Consider the following 15,500-nt stretch of genomic DNA (forward strand, 5'->3'; position numbering starts at 1 on the left):
GATTTGAGATGTTAATTGTGATCCAAAACGCAAAAAGTGTTGAAATTTAGTGTTCGAAAGGAACCTGAAATTTTACAATTTCTAAACATACAACAGCATGCAACACACACACACACAGATGTCTATACGTCGCTGTTCTGTCCAAAATAAACATAAACATTAGAAAGAAACATCAGAAGTAACAATTCATTTAAACACACATGTGAAAAAACGTATCACGCTACTTAAAAACCAAATCTTCTTATAACTCTAGACAGACAAATAAAATAAACCCTCTCTCTTCTCTCAACAGGTAGTGTTCTAGCTTTAGTTGAAACTAGCAACTTTGTGTCCGTACTATTGCTCTTGTATGACATATCGCTTATTGCTCCCTGAACTCTTCGTAAGTTGCTTTGGATAAAAGCGTCTGCTAAATGACTACATGTAAATGTGTGCGCCTAATAAACTGAAAAACTGGTTATTTTACTGTAAGTCAATGGTGCATACTGTCAGTCGGGCATACCAAGATGGCGGTGCGATCGCTGCCATTGGCTTCACCTCCTGACCTTGGTTAAGACTTCAATGCGCAATCCAGTGAATTATGTAGTTCAATGGCTCGACCTCACGCAACTCTGCACAGCCTATAGGCCTTACCTCAGGTTTATCTTATCCATGTTGAACGCCGATCGGTCTGCGTGTTATTGTTGTTTTTGCCTGGCACACAATTCCTTACCAAAAAAAAAGTCATCAGATGATCCTAGAATGCATTACATTAAAGCTGATAATGTTATTATATGTAGCCTATTGCTTTTATGACCACAAGCTGGCGCCACGCTCCACTTAACCCCCAACAAGCTTGCCCTGGCGCTGCTGGTATTACTACCAATTACAAAAATAACAATACCACTATATACATATATATATATATATATGTATAACTATATATAGGCTACTATATATATATATATATATATATATATATATATATATATATATATATATATATATATATATAAAACTCTATAACTATGTATAACTATATATATATAGGCTATTATATATATATATATATATATATATATATATATATATATATATATATATAGGCCTATACATACATAAAACTATAGCAACCAAATATTATCAATGGTTTTGCTACAGTTACGACAGTTTACTGAAAACTTTTTACAAAGCCAAGTGTAACGTTTATCGATAAAACACTAAACCTCCCTAAAATAAACCCCATGAGAAAAGCACAGTAAAACAGTCCCTGGTCTATTTTTTTAAAGAAGCAAAGCTTAAAGCATAAAGGAAAAACAATGTCCTCCTCTCTTTATCTTCAGCTGTGAAGTATATAATCGGCGGCTCGATCCTCCCCTAATGAAAACCGTCCGACACGAACCGAGTTCAGATCAGTTCATCCCAGGACAAGTGCGAGTCAAGCGGTATAATGCCATCAGAAATATGCATAGACGAAGAATTTAGGATTCCCAGGCAGTATACCTGTGAAAGATGCGAGACGACATTTCCTATCAAGAAGGGTACTTTTCTTCTTTATATTGCCGTTTGTATAATATAAAGTAGAAATCGGTTGTGTTTTAAGTTCTGCTGTACTGTAGGTTTCGAGTTTAACCCGAATTGCGGGAGGGACGACAACGGAAACCAACTTTACGCAGCTTACCGAAGATGCGCAGACGGAACGTTTAACGACGGATCGCTCGTTAAATGCAAAAAATGTGGCTCTTGCCCATCGGGGACAGCATCTCCGTGCAGTGCCGCATCCGATGTCGTCTGCTGCACGAAAGTGTGAGTTTTCGTTTTATTTGAGCATCATTCTAACACCGCAAAATGATCTTGAGTAATCTTGAGTGAAAAAAGTGTGAGCAGGTCATGCAATATCTATAAAAAAGAATGGTTACAATGGCAGTTGTATTTGTTTTGTTTATTTAATGCAATGGTCTCTGTGCGTCGTATGAGGTTACTTGGGGCAGGAACCATCAGAACAACAGATCTTGCATAGAAACGCAGTTTTGTGACGTTTTCGATTATGAACAGCTGATGGTTTAAAGTGGCAATACAACTGTTTAGTTTTGCAATCTACAAACCATTTTGTGTGATTAAGGCAGATACTTTATTATCATTGTTGTCCAATAATATATCTATTTATATAAAAAACATATCTATTTCTTTAAAGGGAGCACGTTAGAGATGGACGTTGCATTGACCGTCCAGTGAAGACCACAGTGAAGACCACCCTCACAACAGTAAAACAACCTTTTAAAGATAAACTTTTTGAATGTTAAATACTGACTCCGCGTTTTGGTTAGTGCTCTTCCTTTCACCGACCAGTGTTCATTCTTTTAGCCAGAAATAAAAAACAAATGATCTCATGAGTCATAGACACTTATCCCTGATTGCTCTGCAGTAATGTGCCACTGTATAAAAACTACTTGTAAGTCGCTTTGCATAAAAGCGTCTGCCAAATGAATAAATGTAAATGTAGATGTAAATTGCTTTAACGTCTGTTTTCATAGACTGAGAGCAGAATTGATTCCTCGTCTGTCCAGACCACTGATTCCACCACTTCCATCAACACAAGTCCCGCCATAAGACACGTGCCTGCACATGCCACGGGTATTGTTTTGCGTGAAGTGTTATTCAATTTGACCTATTTCAATTCATTTCCGTATGAACATCAAGCATATTGGATCACACAGGGAGAAGGAATATTTTGAATAAGGACGTTTGATGTGATGTTTGTTTTCTTGTATGTTTGCAGCCATCTTTTTAAGTGTAGGGATTTTCTCTCTCCTTACTATGCTTTGTGTTTTGTGTATCCTGAAGCGGCGGAAAAAACACAGCAAACAAGGTTGGTCAAGTGTGCCATTAGACTTCTTTTTAACAAAAAACAAGAAAGTGTACTTTATAGCACACTTATAAGTATACGACTCTTACAAAAAGTACAATATATTACAGTATATTTGAACTTTTCTTGCAGGTGCTGGACGTATTATTAGAATATCATCAAAAAGTTGGTTTGTTTCACTAAGTCGATTCAAAAAGTGAAACTTGTATATTATATTCATCTATTACACACAGACTGATATATTTCAAATGTTTATTTCTTTTAGTTTTGATGATTATAACTGATAACTTACCAAATTACTTAAGACCAATACAAAGAAAGGATTTTTAGAAATCTTGGCCAACGGAAACGTATGAGCATGTACAGCTCTCAATACTAATATGACCAGCACCTGTATACTTGCATACTAAAATGGAATTTAAATGTTCTTACTTTTGTATGGCATGTACTCCAGTAAAATAACAGGATGTTTCTGTCTTCACCAGAAAAGGGCTGCAATGGGGAAATGAAAGAGATCCTGGAGAGTAAAAGCATTTATTCAACCGCTGTATTCAGCATAAACAACGACAACGGAAAACATCATGGTGTGACTGACACTTCCTATAAACTGTTAGGTGGGTCAACACAAGCAAATTAAATCAAGCCAATAAAACTCTTGTCTATCATTTTCCAGAGCAGCTTTATTCATGCGTTTCATTGATGTATCCTCGACGATAATACGATTCCTTATTATTCAATTGGTCTAGCTCCTGAGGTCCAGGCTGCCCCTCTCAATACAGTGCTAAACAACCTTGACGTTCTCGAGGAACTCATTCTGTTGTTAGACCCAGACATCTCTAGTGCTAAGAACACACGTCACCTTGCGGCCCAGTGTTCGCTTTCTTTCGCATGGATCAATTACGCTTACTCCAAGAAGGAGCACAAGAGCCCACTCGTCGCTGTCCTGGAGGGAGTCGTCGCCAAGAACCCGGACTGGACTGTTGGCCACCTTGCTGGACTGTTAAGTGGTATCGGTCGCAATGATGCGGTTGAGATTCTGGCAAAGCTTCACGCTAGTGAAAAAGAATAACGGAGGCTGTTCTTTAAAGGGACAGACAACTTTTAGTCATTCATTCAGGGATGTGAAACCTGTTTGCGACACTCTTTTTCTGTGGAACACCAAAGATGACGTTTTGAGCAAAACGTTGTCTGGTCCAATTATCTTTTGTTTTTTGCTTAAGTGAATAAAATGAAAGAATATTAAGGCAAACTACCCATTCAAGGGTAAGTCTTTTTTCTATAATGTACACCAGTATTACAGTTGTTCCAAAACAGGATATGAAGGACTGGAAGTTGATTCCAAAAATGCACACTTTCCAAAATCCAAGTTAATGAGAAGCACATTGGCAGTCAGATTGTCTAGAGCCACATATAGCACCACTGGTTTTGCGATCATTGTCTATTACACTTAATTTTTATTTGTATCTAGGAAATGTTTTGTGTGCTATAAATATTGCTTTACACTACACATACCTGAATCCTGTTTCATTTTCTGCAAATAAATGCAGGTAGAAACTATATTTTTATTTTAAATTTCGATTAAAAATCATAATATTGCCTAAACACATACATATTAACGTGAGATTCAGAAATGGTCTGCTTTTTTCTAAACCTTTATTTCTATTAACTGCATATAAGAAACATATCCAAACAATGACTTGTGTGTGTTGCGCACAAAAATAAAGATCTTGACCTTTGTTCAAACATTGTACATCTTTATTAAGCAAAAAACATTATAAATAAAAAAGTGCATAGAAAAATTAAACAGGTTTAGAAATATGTATACAACTATTTACAAACTTAGGGTTCATTTGTACAAGGTAGCAAAGACGCACATTTATTCATTTTTAAGTCTTTGAACACAACGTTTTTTTTAAAACGACCTACACAGGAACCGATGTTTCCCATGAAGCTCTGGGAGACGCATAATCACAGGAAGCCCTGCCGAGTGCTTGGCTTCCTCCATTGCACACAGTCATCACTGCATGACAGCACAGACTCATCTATTCTCATCTAATGTTGCATTAGTATTACTTGACGTTATCTGAACAGCTTGAGGTAGAATCCTTGCAAGTCTGGGTTGGTTCCATTAAAATACGAGATCAATTTCAGCTTGTTTTTGCAGATCACTACCCCTGGTAGGGGGGGGTTTGGGGAACAAAGCAGGAGACGACATTGTGATTGGGGGGGTGGTGATGCACTTCGATAACCGCAATGTGTTTTCAAATAAAACCCACAACTAAGATCATGTTTAAAAATACAGCTGGCACGAAACATCACTTCTTTAAAAGGCCACATTGCAAGAACTCGCCCTCAACGTTCAAGTTAAAGAAAGGAAAAGGTTAAAAAGAACCCAAAAAACCCCTGAAGAAACTTCCGATAAGACCTTGGTCACGTACAAAAGCACAGACAAACAGGAATAAATAGAACACGCCTATGAAAGATCTTTTATACTCTATAGGATAAACGATGGCATCAGCATGTCGACAACCAACTCTTAGGTGCTGAGGTCACCATCTGCTGAAAAACTGTTTCAATAACTCTTCTATAAATATATATAGATATATTTCTCCTGCACAGTATAATTGCAATCATGACATTTGAGGTCCTATAAGCTGTAGGACGCCAAGCAGTTTGTGAATCACAAGCTAAACGTACAGCTCCAATTGAATGTGCAATTGTGGCAAAAATGATTTTATTGCAGGACGATCCGCAACGTTGCCGCAAACTCTGCGACACCATGCGGATGCGTTTAGATGTCACGATGAGCTTAAGTAGTGTCCTCTACTACACGACAAAACAAAATTATATATATATATACTCTTCAGGCATGATTTTATTGACACAAGGCTCTTTGAAATCTTCAGAAGTACGGTAGACATGCGTTTTGTACGCCTGGAATGGCGCCTTTGTTTGGCGACGCTACGAACGCACACGAGCGCAATCTGAAAGCATGTTAGTGCTGCTTGCTATGATTATGCGAAAGGAACTGCAACATGTTTCTCGAACACAAAAAGGAACTATAGGGCTTTCCCTCGTTTCAGAGCTCATGTGAATCATAGCACCATTAAATGCCTTCAAGTGGACTAGGAGTTCAAAACCCGTCCATACAGTATTACACCACATCACAAGCCAATAAAAACAAAACGAAAATAAAGAACGAAGGTTTCGCTGCTAGACGTCAACTTCCTGTAAAACTAGTAAACATAAATATTTAAAAAGGTTAAACGAAGAGTTTTTCCGAGCAAAAACTATCACGGACATGTTAATGTAATGCAATGACTGCCATGCGCAAAGAGTGAACCAAAGGGGGTACTGAGGGGTTTACAGTGTCGTCCTGAGTCGTCTTTCTCAGCTAAACACAAACGTTTTGTGTGATCTAGCGCGAAAACTACAGATGCCAATTATACGTTTACATCAGTCATTAGTAATATGCATGTTTTTACAGAGTATCGTCACCATATCTAGGCGTCTGCAGGCTATGTGGTCCTCACATGAAAATATTCCACAACCGCGGTTTTTTAGGGTTGGGAGGGTGTCGTGTTGTTTACCATTCATAAGTCTTTGTTGGGGAAAACAGAAGCACAGCGGAACCCTTGACAACAGACGACTATTTATTTTCCCCCTAAGCCCCTAAACAAACATCTGCAAAAAGGGTTCTCAAGTAATGGTTTCCAGGCCCACCTTGCAAAAGTATGTTAGGTTTAGTTATCTGGTCCTTGATCAAGTTCTGTTAAGGAAACACCATGACTTCACGTGGCTGTGGCTCTTCCGATAAAACTTTAAATAACCACAAAGGATGCAGCTCAATGCAAGATCTTAGAAGGCCCGACTACGTTTGCACCATCCTGTGCATCATTTACTTCTGTAAGAATAGCGACGTCCCGCTTCTGCTTAAAAAACGTCTTCCCAACAAAACCTTCAAAACTTTTTTTTCCTCCCATAAAAACCTTCTGCCTCGACCTCTTAACACCCATTAAGGCTCTGTTCGTTTCTGTAACCTGTCTGCTCTGTTGTCGTATCCCGAGCTCCTCAGTTTAAGAAGCGCCGGCATCGCTTGGCACCACAATTGCAGTTAAGTTTGTTGCTGGCGTCTTCTATAGGGAACTTGTAGTCGTAGGTTAGCTCCTCGCCGCGGTAGATCTTCCGCAGGGCGAAAATGACTATGTGCTTCTGACCCTCGACGTTGATGACACGAGAGTAGCAGTTGGGCTCGCAGGAGTGGTTGATGAAACGAGCTGCGTTCCCGTGCATCGTGGCATCCACCACCTCAAAGTCGTCAATGCGGAACATATAACACCCAATGCCCTGGCAAGACGAATAAGCAAACAATCAAGACAGGCAAAAACATTTATAAGATGCTTGGTGAAAGAGGAGCGGCTGTACTCTTCTGCTTACTTTTCCGTCGTAATATTTCTCTCGCTTGTCCGTAAGAGCGGAGCGAATGACGATTCCAGAGTACTCAATGACCATCTCTCCCGCCTCGATATTCCGCTTACAGAAGAGCCCTCTTCCGTGAATCGCCGACCTAAGAATTCAGAAACGATTCCAAGAATAAGTGTGACTTGAAAAGCTATTTCCTGTACAAAATGTAAATTCAACTCGAGTACACAAAAGCCATTCACATCTGATTTCTCCCAAAGGTATCAGAAAAAATTATCTAAAGCCAACATTCCCAACACTGGACTGGATGTCTAAGACCACAAGACTCAGACACAGTTCTTAAACGAGATTTATTAGAAAGATTTAAAAGATTAATATTTTGTTCTGGGAAAAGGATGTTCTTGTGACATTATTTATTGCATCTAAAAGGATTACAAATAATCTGTGCTGGGTGGCCACTTTTTCATTAACAGGAATAAAAAAGATACAGGGCAACGTTTCCACACATGTGAAGGCATGACTTTATATTTTAAAGATGGAAAGCAGAAAAAGAATGTCTTATTTGAGTCACATATCATTCATGATATTCAAGGACTAAATGTGCTCAGTTTTCCCAGAGCCGGCTGAGTTCAAGTGCACACGTCTTGGTTCCAAGCAAATGTTTATCACGTGTCTCACTGAACTCAATGGGGCGTGAGAATATAACCTTAAAGGAACAATTATGCCTAAAAATGGAAATTCTGTCTTCATTTACTAACCCAATCTATAGAAATGTCATTGTTCTGATGAACACGGAGCAAGATATTTGGCAGAATGTAGGAAAGCAAACAGTTCGGGTGCACTTTTGACCACCATTGTAAGTTTATCATATTATGGGAGTAAATTGTGTCCAAGAACTGTTTGGCAACAAGCGCTCTTAAAAATATCTTTCTGGGTGTCAAGAAATGTATACAGATTCGGAACAACTCCAGAATTCCTTATTTTTGGGTGAACTGTCTTCTTAACTTGGAGATAATACACGAATATAAAAAGCAAAACATTTTGAAGGCCTAGCCATTGCTGGTTTTGCTAAATTAAGAGTCGGATCTAAATGAGAGATTTTCAGACCTTAAACCAAACATACTTGTTCTTCCGATCTCAACATTTATTTAGAAAAACAGAAGCGAAACATTGCTGAGGAAGCATGGATGGGTTTGTTGGGATGGACTTTTAAGGTTGAATGTTTCTTTTCGGTGATGTCAACCTCATGTCTGCTAATAGAAATTGTTCACCAGACAACTGATGAGCTGATTTCCACCGACATAAAATGTGGGAGTTAAAGGTTAAAAATAAAATGGTGACTCAGTTCCTCATTTGATGGTTCAGATTAACCCACCTGTAAACACCGACGGCTTCCTTGGAAGTTCTTTCGAGATGTCTGAAACGCATCGCCATTGGCAGCTCCAAACTCGTAGCGCGTCTGTAAAACACAAATGACTTTCTTTATCATGTGATTCGTTTCAGAGGTCTCTGATCTATCAATTGACAGAACAGGAGATGCTGTGAAAAAGGAACAAGGCTGTCCAAAGCATCCTTTAAAAAAAAGGAAGAGGACATTCACAAAAAGACACTAATAATATGAAGTGTTGCATACGTCACGCTTACACATACACAAAAAACATCAGTTCGCATTTTAAAATGATGAATACATTGTTAAAATGGGGATGTGTGCATTTTGCAAATGCATTTAATGACTACGGACGACCTTTGAGTTGCTAGCAACCTGATGCTGAGGCACAGAGAAAAACTATTTGATCTGCTTAAGAAAATCCAAAGTTTTTCGACCTGGTAGATTTAAGAAGAACCTCGTCTTCCTCTTCATCGTACAGGTCAGTCTCTGGAAGCTGCCTGTGTTGTGACGCCAGGAAGTTGAATATATCAAAGGTTGACTTCCTGTGAAACAAAGAGTAGGGGAGAGGGGTGAGGCGGTTCTCCTATAGTCAGAATTTCTGCTGCTAGATAACATCTGTGGCTCATCTAAAATAAAGCACACCCAAACCTCCCTGTGTGTTGCGTGCTGTATTAAAGTACAGTTTTGCAATAACAACTTATTTTGCTGCCAATAAATAGTTGGATAGACATCTAGCAGATGGTTTTCTCCTTTATTTAATGTAGGGCCCTTCCTCAAAGCAACCTGCTCTGTGTCTGTCTTCTGTTTTTTTTTGTTTTGACTTGAATAACCTTATATGTTTTGCTTATAGTAAATATGTTTTCTTGTACAGCTGCTTTGTAACAATGAAAATTGAAAAAGCGCTATTTAAATAAAGTTGACTTGACTACACACAAAACAGAAATTCACCCTCATGTCTAGAAACCTTAATATTTCTCCACTTATACCGATAATTCAGAGTGATATCTGCCGATACTGATACCGATTCTGAATATTACATTAATATTTCGTAACTTTCTGAATGTTAAATTCCTATGACTATTAATATTGAACATCAAACCGGTGATGTTTCTAAACTTTTTCAATGTACAGAGCACAAGATACATTGGCCCTGATCATCGGCTGTTTTTATGGAAATAAAATAGAGAATCAATTGATCAATTCAATCATTAAAACACGTTTTAAATCGAGAAATGAATAGACTTATTTAAAATGGTTTGTTTAATTTGCGTTTTAAAATGGCGCTTAATTAAACAATACAACGTTAATTAAATAGATACATTTAAAATAGTTTACTAAAATTGATGCTTTAAAACATTAAAAATGAAGCAATAAAACATTCAATAATAAATCATTTAAAATGCAAATTTTAAATAGCTTTTTAAAAAACGTTTGCCAATTGCTTCTCTTTATCCATTTGTCAATCGAGTTAAAAGATGCCATTGGACAGTACACACGTGGGGGCCACCAATCAGCATTTGGCTCAGTTTTAGGATACATCCCTTCTCCAACATGTACATGGTAAATGTAAGGCAGAATTGAATTGGCCAGCAAGAAAGACCTACCGCCTTTAAAAAAGTAAAATTGTACCTTAACTACGCCACGACTACATTTCAATTCAATTTCATTCAAAACATAACCTGGCAGAAGTTCATTTGGATACTGCATATGTGAACAATCATGTAGTCAAAAATCTAAATGATTCTTCCATCATCAATCTCACACACAAACTCCAGCACACACTGCAACTAATGTTAATAAATTTGGCCTTAGCATAAGACTGGTAAATCTTTCCATACCCAAAGCATACATTTTATTTCTATTATTCAATATTTTCTTTTGTCCAAAGTTGCTAATTTTTCAACTGTAAAACTGTAAATAATAGCCTAAACCACAAAAGAGAAGCATCGCTATAAGCACTTGCAATTAAAATCGAACTCCAACTGTTTACATTAGTCTTTTATGCCCATGTTTGTGTGTTTTATTGAACATTATCTGTAGACATCACAAGTACTGGAACCTAGCATTTCGTTTAAATAAAATCAAAATATATGTTTAATGGTTTGCCCCTCTTGCTTGCACAGGAAGGAGTTTTTTCCCCAGAAGCCCTTGAACGGAAGACAGTAATTTATGAAGACAGTTTATATCACACACCGTATGCACTCCGGTTACTTTAACCAGCAAATAAATCAATAAAATGCAATACATCAGACAAAAGTATTTTTTGACTCCCTTTAGGTTACTGGGAACCCAGAGCAATGTAAATCGCACCCGTCTGAACTAAAACTGCTCATCCTTTTCCCATGATCCAAACTTCTACTTCGAGTCGCAGGAAAAAAACACCCAGTGCACAAAATCAACATTACGTAACCATTTCTGTGCGCGCAATACAGAAAGCATGCAATGATGAAGGTGATGACATTGCGGTCGTCATCTCCTTACCAATGCGGTTACCGTCACAGCCCTATATGTTGTAATCTGTTTTTATGGACGTCAAAACTAATTAGGGATGATCCGATAATTGTATCGGGTATCGGCGTCGATATGGAATACAATTCTAGATCGGGTATCGGTGCAATTTGTCACCGATACCCGATCTGACATAAAATTTGTGCTAGACGATGTAAAAGTTCATGGAGACAACGGCGCTTATACTCTCTCGTGGCTGTGCTTTGCGCAACGTGCGACATCATACGCTAGCAACGTGCGACATCATACGCTAGCAACGTGCGACATCATACGCTAGCAACGTGCGACATCATACGCTAGCAACGTGCGACATCATACGCTAGCAACGTGCGACATCATACGCTAGCAACGTGCGACATCATACGCTAGCAACGTGCTCTGTACGTAGTGCACGTGAACATATAGCAGCGAACAGCATGGAGCGAGACAAAATATCTGTTATTTTACAACAGCTAAGCCACTACGTTCCACCGCTTTCATTGTTATGGATGGGCAACCGCTGTCCGTCGTTGCGAATAATGGCTTCAGACTCCTTATAAACCACCTGGAGCCGCAGTAAGACATGCCGAAGCGTAAATATTTATCTGATATTTATCTCTACCTTGAACTGTACCGAAAAGTCAGCAAACACATATCCGAAAAAATTAAAGATGTCAATGCGGTGAGTTTTACAACAGATATCTGGAGCTGCGACGTGTCCCCTGTGTCGCTTTTAAGTTTAACCGCACACTGGTTGGATGAGAATTTTGTGCCACAAAATGCCACGTTAAATGCAACAAACATGTGCAGTTTTACTAAGCTAGGGAAGCTAGTGTTTTATTCATCTGTTTCTGTGTTGGATGTTAAATTTTATTTTCACTAAACTTTAGTTTAGTTAAGTGGACTTTGCTTTAGTGACTAAAGCATTAAAAAGATCTGATTCATGTTATTTTGAATATCTAAAGCAGTAAAGCTAGAACTTTTTTGCTCAATTTCAGCTGCTTTATTGCAAATTGATTTTTAAATTATTTTTGCACTTTCTTAAAAATTATTAAGATATTTTGTTTCCATTTATTTATACCCGTTTATCAAGCTAGTGAAGCTGTTGTTTTATTCAGCTGCTTAATTTGCACTATAATTTTGAATGTCTTTTGTCCAAAGATAGTGAACATTTTTATTCTATTTTTCATTTGTTTTGCACCGGTGCTGGTTTAGTAAACTATTTACTAAATTTGTGAATCATTAGTTTGTTATTTTGTTTTACGGGTCAGGAAATTTATGTTAAGTCGAGCCTGATGTCTTGCACAGCAATGCACACAGTTTATCAAGTAATTTTGCACTTTAAAATGTTTACCTTAGTATCGGATCGGTACTCGGTATCGGCCAATACTGAATCTCAGGTATCGGAATCGGTATCGGAAGCAAAAAAGGTGGATCGGAGCATCCCTAAAACTAATAAACGTGGCCTTGAATCAGAGGTGAAGTAATGACGAGGATGAATTTCGGGTTGGGATTATAAACCGAAATTCTGTCCCTGGATGCGGTGCGATTCAACACACACCTTGTTATTAATGGTTTCTATGGTCATTTGATGCACTGCTCGCGCTTATAACAATTACACCTTGTCCCTTAGATATGGTTTGGTTTGGTTAATAACAAAGCAGTTTATCTCTACATTTTATTAGGAATTATTATGACTGCGGCGTTTCATTTCCAGATCATGTTGCATCTCATCAACCGACCTTTATCACAGAGGAATTTTGATTCCCTGTGCATGAGCAACACGATTTCACTTGTGTGAAAGAACGCAAGCATGCTTCTACGCTTTCTTGAGCTGCACATCTTGTTTTATAGGGTACACACCGATAGCAGCGGTTCTTACTCATGGTCCTCACGACCTCCGGATCTACACATTTTCTACATTTCTCTTATCCACCTTAAGAAGTTTGCTTAATAAGTTTGTAAATGCCCTGCGAAGTGGACATCACTGGTTATTCTGCCGTGATTCCAGTTCACAAGGAGCGCAAGTTATGTTCCATTCGATGCCATTTTTCCCCGATAAAACACACGAGACCAAGCTATTCCAAGGCTTCAGGAATAGACACGCTAGACTTAATGCGGGCTTATCATATTCAAATATCACATTCAAGTATTCAAGAGCGATTGGAAAGCATACCAAGCAGTTTGCATTTGAATCGATCTTTTTTACGCTAAAGTGTACATTTTTACTTCGCCATTTCATTTAACAAAACTGTTATTCGTTTAAAGTATTATAAATAGACGTCTAATTACGAACAGTCCAAAAAACAATAAGCAAGTGAACTGACCTCAGGTGGATTTCGGAGCGAGCACAGCCGCTTGGGTTAACAGGCAGATCGTCCTCCTGACTGGCTTGTTTATGAAAGCGGAAGGCGTGGCCCTGACAGTGTTTTGCTCCTTCGAGCTGTTCCACCAGATAGACTACAGCATCATGCAGCACACCCATCATACGAGCTCCGGTTATCCCAGAGAAAGAAAGCTGCCTCAGACCTGCAATGGCACGGGTCTCCTGGACCCTGTCGAGAACAGCCGTCCAAGCCACTGTGACAAAAAAAGTTCAGTTAGTTAACTACAATTTAACTGTTGCCACCATCCCTGCATATTATTTGCAGAGCTTTCTTCACATTGGTTGTGATTTGGCACTGCTCAACATGTGTGGATGAATCTGGGTTGCCAAATCTGCGCAACAGCAGCAGTTCAATGGCCGTAGACTTGGCAACCACACAAAGGTGAATCAACCTGACAAAATCACAAAATGTCCCACAAAATCTGACTGGCGCAAAAAAAACACTTAAATTATAAATCCCTATTATAATCTCGTTAATTGGGGTAAGTAGACAACATTTTTTTGTTAAAAATTAAGTACCTAATCAATACATGATCTTTGGTCAATTTTTAACCAAAAAGTGTTTCGGATTGCAGCATTAAGCTGATTCGGAAGACCAAAGTTATCACATTTATTTCAACGATTATATTTAAAAACAAACTGCGTTAAATAAACGATAACAAAAAAGTATGCGTCTTGGCAGATGCGCTTCTGCATTACACATGATTAAACACTGTCCACTGAGTTATCGGCTCAGACGTGACTCCATTTCAATTGTTATCTCGAAAAACAGTTTGAATCATTCTCTCTTCATTGCCAGAAAAAGTTGGGTTTGGTCTGTTGTTCCTTTTACAGTTTGACTCATTCAGGATGAAAAGAAAACTATTTTAGTTTTTTTACAGCCACAACTTTTCTGGGATGTATAACACTGTCTTGAGCTCATACCTTCAATGCTTTCTGCCTCCACACTGAAGCCATCATCGCTTGTGATCTCAAAGCGTAAGTGAGGGTGGTCTCGGCTGTGAGGACTCTCTTCTTCACAGTCTGAGGGAGGCATCTCATCGTCCGAGCAAGACAGCATCCCTAAAAGAAAAGATGAATATCTTTGTGGTGAGGAAGGCGGGACGAGAACCGTGACGCAGCTGTGCGCGCACCGGTCCCGCATCTTATCACGGAGGAGATTGGGAGCTTAAAAGGATGTTCGGCAGGACTGTTGACGAGAGAGGACCGGGCCCGGATATATGTTTAGTTTAAGTATGTTTTATGGCCGGCAGTCGACCGTGAGGTGGCTGTCGGTCCGTTACTTCCGTGTTTATTGTTTATTTAATTAAAGTTTTAAAGTTTGAATGTTCGCCGGTTCCCGCCTCCTTCCTTCCCTTATAACAAACTTTATTACAATCTTAATATAACATTTCTGTGTTTGATCCATCAAAAGACTGTCAACTGAATAAAAATTCTCAAAGGGGGGATAAAAGAGCATGCCTGAGTATTTGTTCCAGTCGGTTAGTGAGCTGCGGTTAGCAGAATCGTAAGTTGCTGGCTTGTTGCTGTCTCCAACTCGTGGCAATGAAAGACGATCCCATGGACCAGGTCTAAAGAGAAATGTAACATTTTAAAGATATACAAAAACTTTAAAATAGAAAATTATTCATTTGAAAACTCTTAAGCATGAATAATTGTATAAAATCAACAAGATAAAAAAATTATAACATTACGATGATTTTAGCAGTAGTGGGATACATTTCTAAATTCCAAAACTGTCTGAAGGCAAAACTAATACCAATACAAAAGATTTCCCAAAAATTTCCCTGTCCATTTGTAGACTCACCTTGCACTCTCATAGTCACTATTTGGCTCTTCATTTATCTTGTCCAGGTCAAGAATTCCCTTAACGGTTGGCGTTTTGATGCGAACTCCATATCTGCATCCATTAAGACATAACATAAGACATACACACTTAACGAGTAACAAAAGATAGAAATTGCTATATT

General features: G+C 38.5%; 2 protein-coding genes across 2 annotated transcripts in view; one reads left to right on the plus strand and one right to left on the minus strand.

Annotated features, from left to right (window-relative positions):
• Nucleotides 1-1,297: 1,297 nt before the first annotated feature.
• igflr1 (IGF-like family receptor 1) lies at nt 1,298-4,352 on the plus strand. Its single transcript, XM_079482283.1, has 7 exons — nt 1,298-1,520; nt 1,599-1,785; nt 2,174-2,243; nt 2,514-2,613; nt 2,759-2,848; nt 3,331-3,459; nt 3,592-4,352. The coding sequence occupies exons 1-7, from the start codon at nt 1,430-1,432 to the stop codon at nt 3,912-3,914; spliced, it is 990 nt and encodes a 329-aa protein (XP_079338409.1). The 5' UTR covers nt 1,298-1,429; the 3' UTR covers nt 3,915-4,352.
• Nucleotides 4,353-4,584: 232 nt separating this feature from the next.
• The window catches only part of kmt2bb (lysine (K)-specific methyltransferase 2Bb), a 33,793-nt gene continuing 22,877 nt past the window's right edge, over nt 4,585-15,500 (minus strand). Inside the window, exons 30-37 of the mRNA XM_079482282.1 lie at nt 15,338-15,430; nt 14,992-15,101; nt 14,455-14,592; nt 13,472-13,724; nt 9,092-9,199; nt 8,643-8,726; nt 7,283-7,412; nt 4,585-7,192 (exon numbers count right to left, since the gene is read on the minus strand). Coding sequence (XP_079338408.1) covers nt 6,917-7,192; nt 7,283-7,412; nt 8,643-8,726; nt 9,092-9,199; nt 13,472-13,724; nt 14,455-14,592; nt 14,992-15,101; nt 15,338-15,430 — 1,192 coding nt within the window. The 3' untranslated portion in view covers nt 4,585-6,916. The remainder of the gene's footprint in view (nt 7,193-7,282; nt 7,413-8,642; nt 8,727-9,091; nt 9,200-13,471; nt 13,725-14,454; nt 14,593-14,991; nt 15,102-15,337; nt 15,431-15,500) is intronic.

This window comes from Barbatula barbatula (assembly GCF_947034865.1).
Source record: "Barbatula barbatula genome assembly, chromosome: 19".
Lineage (NCBI taxonomy): Eukaryota > Metazoa > Chordata > Actinopteri > Cypriniformes > Nemacheilidae > Barbatula > Barbatula barbatula.